The sequence below is a fragment of the Chanos chanos genome, chromosome 12 (genome assembly GCF_902362185.1).
Source record: "Chanos chanos chromosome 12, fChaCha1.1, whole genome shotgun sequence".
NCBI classification, from domain to species: domain Eukaryota; kingdom Metazoa; phylum Chordata; class Actinopteri; order Gonorynchiformes; family Chanidae; genus Chanos; species Chanos chanos.
In genome coordinates this window covers 1985001-1990000 of record NC_044506.1, presented here as the reverse complement: position 1 = coordinate 1990000, position 5000 = coordinate 1985001, and the positions used below count along the sequence as shown (strand labels likewise).

The 5000-nt window shown below is 42.1% G+C and overlaps 1 protein-coding gene across 1 annotated transcript in view; it reads right to left on the bottom strand.

Annotated features, from left to right (window-relative positions):
• Positions 1-5000, bottom strand: part of LOC115825342 (dolichyl-diphosphooligosaccharide--protein glycosyltransferase subunit STT3B-like) — a 93449-nt gene that overhangs the window by 14319 nt on the left and 74130 nt on the right. Inside the window, exons 5-9 of the mRNA XM_030789160.1 lie at positions 4942-5000; positions 1670-1768; positions 940-1086; positions 661-709; positions 285-439 (exon numbers count right to left, since the gene is read on the bottom strand). The exon at positions 4942-5000 is cut by the window's right edge and continues 41 nt beyond it. Coding sequence (XP_030645020.1) covers positions 285-439; positions 661-709; positions 940-1086; positions 1670-1768; positions 4942-5000 — 509 coding nt within the window. The remainder of the gene's footprint in view (positions 1-284; positions 440-660; positions 710-939; positions 1087-1669; positions 1769-4941) is intronic.

The following is a 5000-nucleotide window of genomic DNA, read 5'->3' as shown; positions in this document are numbered from 1 at the left end:
CAGTAATATATGTTACCATTCCCTGTGTACTGTACAGTAATGTATGTTACCATTCCCTCAGCTCATTAAAAAACATTTTTTTTCCCTCTGGGTGGAAAACAGTTTTATTTAATTGTTTTACATTTACCCTGTAGATAAAGTGAGTATATGAGAGTCTGTCCTTTTCTGAAGAGAGAGAGAGAGAGAGAGAGAGAGAGAGAGAGAGAGAGAGTGAGGGAGAGAGAGAGAGAGAGAGAGAGAGAGACAGTGAGGGAGAGAGAGAGAGAGAAAGAGTAGACTCTAACCAAAGACTCGCTCGTCATTGATGTTTTTGATACAGAACCAGAGGCCCGCAGGGAAGGTGCAGACCAGGATGTGCAGGTCGAAAAAGAACGACACCCAGGTGGTGGGCTGGTGCTCCGACACTGACGCAATGATGGGAATATGAATCTTAGCATAACTACAGAGAGAGAGAGAGAGAGAGACAGAGAGAGAGAGAGGGAGAGAGAGAGAGAGAGAGAGAGACAGAGAGAGAGAGAGAGAGAGAGTGAGAGAGAGAGAGAGAGAGAGAGAGAGAGGGAGAGAGTGAGAGAGAGAGAGAGAGATTTATCAGTAAAATAAAAGACCTCAGATCCATACTGAGATAGGTTAAGATTCGACAGATTGATGACTGAACTTTACCCAGTGTCCCACAGTGAATAGAACCGGCCGCTCCATGGGGCGATGCAACCTAAACACACACACACACACAGAAAACACAATTTATATTCACACACATACATGGGACTGATATTGATCCTGTACAGAACAGATATCTGACAGCCTTTTGTCTGAGGTTTGGACATTAGTTACACAATGAACTGGTCGATAGACTGGACTGGTAGATACTTAGATACACGTATGTATCACGCATGTATGAAATGATACACAGATCTGCGACTGGAAGGTGTGTAATCTCACCTATACAGGACAGGTATATAACGGTGAGGAAGACAAGCAGGCCAGCTATGGACACGCCCAGATAGAAGAGTGTCTGTCTCTCCTGTCTAGTCAGCCGATCTCTGAGAAACTGCAGGAAAGCATAGGCCTGCAGCAAAGCGAATACACCTACACACACACACACACACACACGCAGATACACACACACACACACACGCAGATACACACACACACATTCAGTTTGTGAGAGCTATCCTTAAATAAAAGTTTTGGATGTCCTTAACTGACAAAGTCTGATAAAGAGGGACACACACACACACACACACACACACACACTTTGGCACGCGTCAGGCACAATGGGAACTCTTGCATTGAGGAGCTGAGGAGAGAGGCAGATGTCTGTGGCATCTGGTCTCAGTTAGGTGGCAATGAAAAAGCCTGTCAGAATTACACAGGAGATAAACACCCTCCTTTCACTAGTCCCAAAACAATTAGCCACATTCATCCTTTTCTAAAAGACGAAAGCCATTTATCTTTCTATTTATCTGTCACTCAATGTCCCGGTCTGTCAGTCCATCTATCCATTCATACATCAGTACATGATGTCTGTGCCTAAGACCCTGAATGGTTTTGTAGTGAAGGACACTAACACATCAGATGGTTTTGGCTTAGGAAAAGCATCCAAAGGCATCCAAACAGCTGTCTGTCATGACACACTGACCAGTAAGGAGGCAGAGGGGGCGGACTTTACCTGCTGCAGCCATGTGTTCACTGGTTCTGATTGGCTGGAATCCAACGAATGGGATCTGCATGGAGAGCACCAGACCCACGATGTAGAATGTGCTGTAGGCTGAGAGAAAGAGAGAGAGAGAGAGAGAGAGAGAGAGAGACCCGTTATGTCTCTCAGGACATTATTAAGCTACAATCTGAGCTTGTGGCAATCTCAGATTTATTGATTCTTTACTCAACACACACAGCATCGATAAAGCAATGGACATGGTAAGGCCTAAAACCTCTAAATAAATATAGAAAGTCACACTCAGCGGATTTTCGTTGCTGGAGGGAACAGACTGTTGAGTAGCACACCTCAACAGGGGTCTCCAAGGAATCGGAAGTGTGCTCTGAAATGTTTGTTCTCCTTAGCAACAAAGACCTTATAAAGATGTAAATTCAGATTTGTAAGACTGTCCTAGCTATGGGGAGACAGATATTGTGGAACGAACCTGTAGCTGTGAGAATGGGGGTAACTGGGATCAGTGGGTGAGATTTACCTTCAGCACAGGTCTGCCATAGAGGTAATCAAAACCTAGAGAGAGCACTCCATTCTCCTTTCATTGTCATAGTGACTGTTATTCCAAATAACGAATACTGTGACGTTACCTTAAGGCCCCATCTAATCTTCAGATGACACTGTTTAAACCCTATGAAGACCCTATGCTTATCACTCATCAAGTGGACTCTTCAAAATGGCTGAGACAATCAGCTGACTGTATTCTGAGTGCTGATTAGTTACAGAACCTGTCAGAATTAGTGGGGTGTGGCTAGTCCTTCCGATAAATATTTGGATTTTTTTTTAGGTACTGCAGCTAAGTTAGCAATGATATGAAATTGATAAAATTCAAGATTTTGGAGTTACGGTTTCCTGTTTCTCTTGGTTAATGCAAAATCGTTTTTCATTGTTTTCATGGAGCACAGTTCTGCCCCACATTAACTAGAAGCTTCTGCTCAAAATCTCCACACAAACTAAAACAGTCCACTATACACACTAAACAGTCCACTATACACACTAAAACAGTCCACTATACACACTAAACAGTCCACTATACACACTAAAACAGTCCACTATACACACTAAACAGTCCACTATACACACTAAAACAGTCCACTATACACACTAAACAGTGTAACACACACATTAAGACAGTCCACTATACACACTAAAACAGTGTAACACACAAACTAAAACAGTGTAACACACAAACTAAAACAGTCTACTATACACACTAAAACAGTGTAACACACAAACTAAAACAGTCCACTGTACACACTAAAACAGTGTAACACACACATTAAGACAGTCCACTATACACACTAAAACAGTGTAACACACAAACTAAAACAGTCCACTATACACACTAAAACAGTGTAACACACAAACTAAAACAGTGTAACACACAAACTAAAACAGTCTACTATACACACTAAAACAGTGTAACACATACATTAAGACAGTCTACTATACACACTAAAACAGTGTAACACACAAACTAAAACAGTCCACTATACACACTAAAACAGTGTAACACACAAACTAAAACAGTGTAACACACAAACTAAAACAGTCTACTATACACACTAAAACAGTGTAACACATACATTAAGACAGTCTACTATACACACTAAAACAGTGTAACACACAAACTAAAACAGTGTAACACACAAACTAAAACAGTCTACTATACACACTAAAACAGTGTAACACATACATTAAGACAGTCCACTATACACACTAAAACAGTGTAACACACAAACTAAAACAGTGTAACACACAAACTAAAACAGTCTACTATACACACTAAAACAGTGTAACACACAAACTAAAACAGTCCACTATACACACTAACACACACATTAAGACAGTCTACTATACACACTAAAATAGTGCAACACACACAATTGCAGTGTAACACATAAATTGAACACTGAACCACACACATTAAAACAGTCTCTCTCTCTCACACACACACACACACACACACACACACACACACACACACACACACACTAAAACAGGTCTGATTAAAAGCTAGCTTTCTGGCCCACATATCTTTCCAGAGAGGAAAAGCCGGATCAGACAGGCTGTGTGGAATTGAATGGCCAGGCTGCAGGAGAGGGTTTCTATTGTTACACCGCAACAGGAAGATGGAGCACTGCGGGTCAAAGAGCGCTCTTACAAACGGAGGCGATTTATTTTAAGAGAAGCCCAGTCGTTTGTTAACCCAGCCCAGAAAGGCTGAATTGTTTCAGGTGAGTAATAAACATACTGACTATTCTAGCTCAGCCAGGAGTCACAGACCTTTTGCACTGACTCCTTCTGTGCAATCCCAAACACTGGCTCCCACTCATAGTAGTAGTAGTGTCGTAGTTCAGTGTACTACCTGTGTGTAGTTTGTAACTTTGCGTAGTTTGCAAAACTGTGTGGTTTGTAACTTTGTGTAGTTAGCAAAACTGTGTAGTTTGTAACTTTGTGCAGTTAGTTGTGTGTACTTTGTAACTTTGTGTAGGTGGTTGTGTGTAGTTTGTAACTCTCGGTGGGTGGTTGTGTGTAGTTTGTAACTTTGTGCAGTTAGTTGTGTGTGGTTTGTAACTTTGTGTAGGTGGTTGTGTGTCGTTTGTAACTTTGTGTAGGTGGTTGTGTGTAGTTTGTAACTTTGTGTGGGTAGTTGTGAGTTGTTTGTAACTTTGTGTAGGCGGTTGTGTGTCGTTTGTAACTTTGTGTAGGTGGTTGTGTGTTGTTTGTAACTTTGTGTGGGTAGTTGTGAGTGGGTTTGTAACTTTGTGTGGGTGGTTGTGTGTGGTTTGTAACTTTGTGTAGGTGGTTGTGTGTGATTTGTAACTTTGTGTAGGTGGTTGTGTGTAGTTTGTAACTTTGTGTGGGTAGTTGTGTGTAGTTTGTAACTTTGTGTAGGTGGTTGCTGTGTGGTTTGAAGCCATGTGTTGTAACTGTGCTGTAGTGTGCTGGTAACTGCATGCAGTCTGTAGTTGTGTGTAGTTACTAGTTTTGTGCAGCTCTTTGTGTGGTGTGTAGTTGAATACAGTTTGCAGTCCTGTCTGGTTTGTGGTTGTGTTGTGGTCAGTGGTGGTTGTGCTGTGGTCATTGGTGGTTGTGTTGTAGTCAGTGGTGGTTGTGTTGTGGTCAGTGGTGGATGTGTTGTAGTCAGTGGTGGTTGTGTTGTGTTGCGTTCAGTGGTGGATGTGGTTGTAGTCAGTGGTGGTTGTGTTGTGGTCAGTGGAGAGACTTACCAATGTACACCCTCCGACTGAAACGCTGCATCACCAGCAACACAAACACGTGCAGAGGA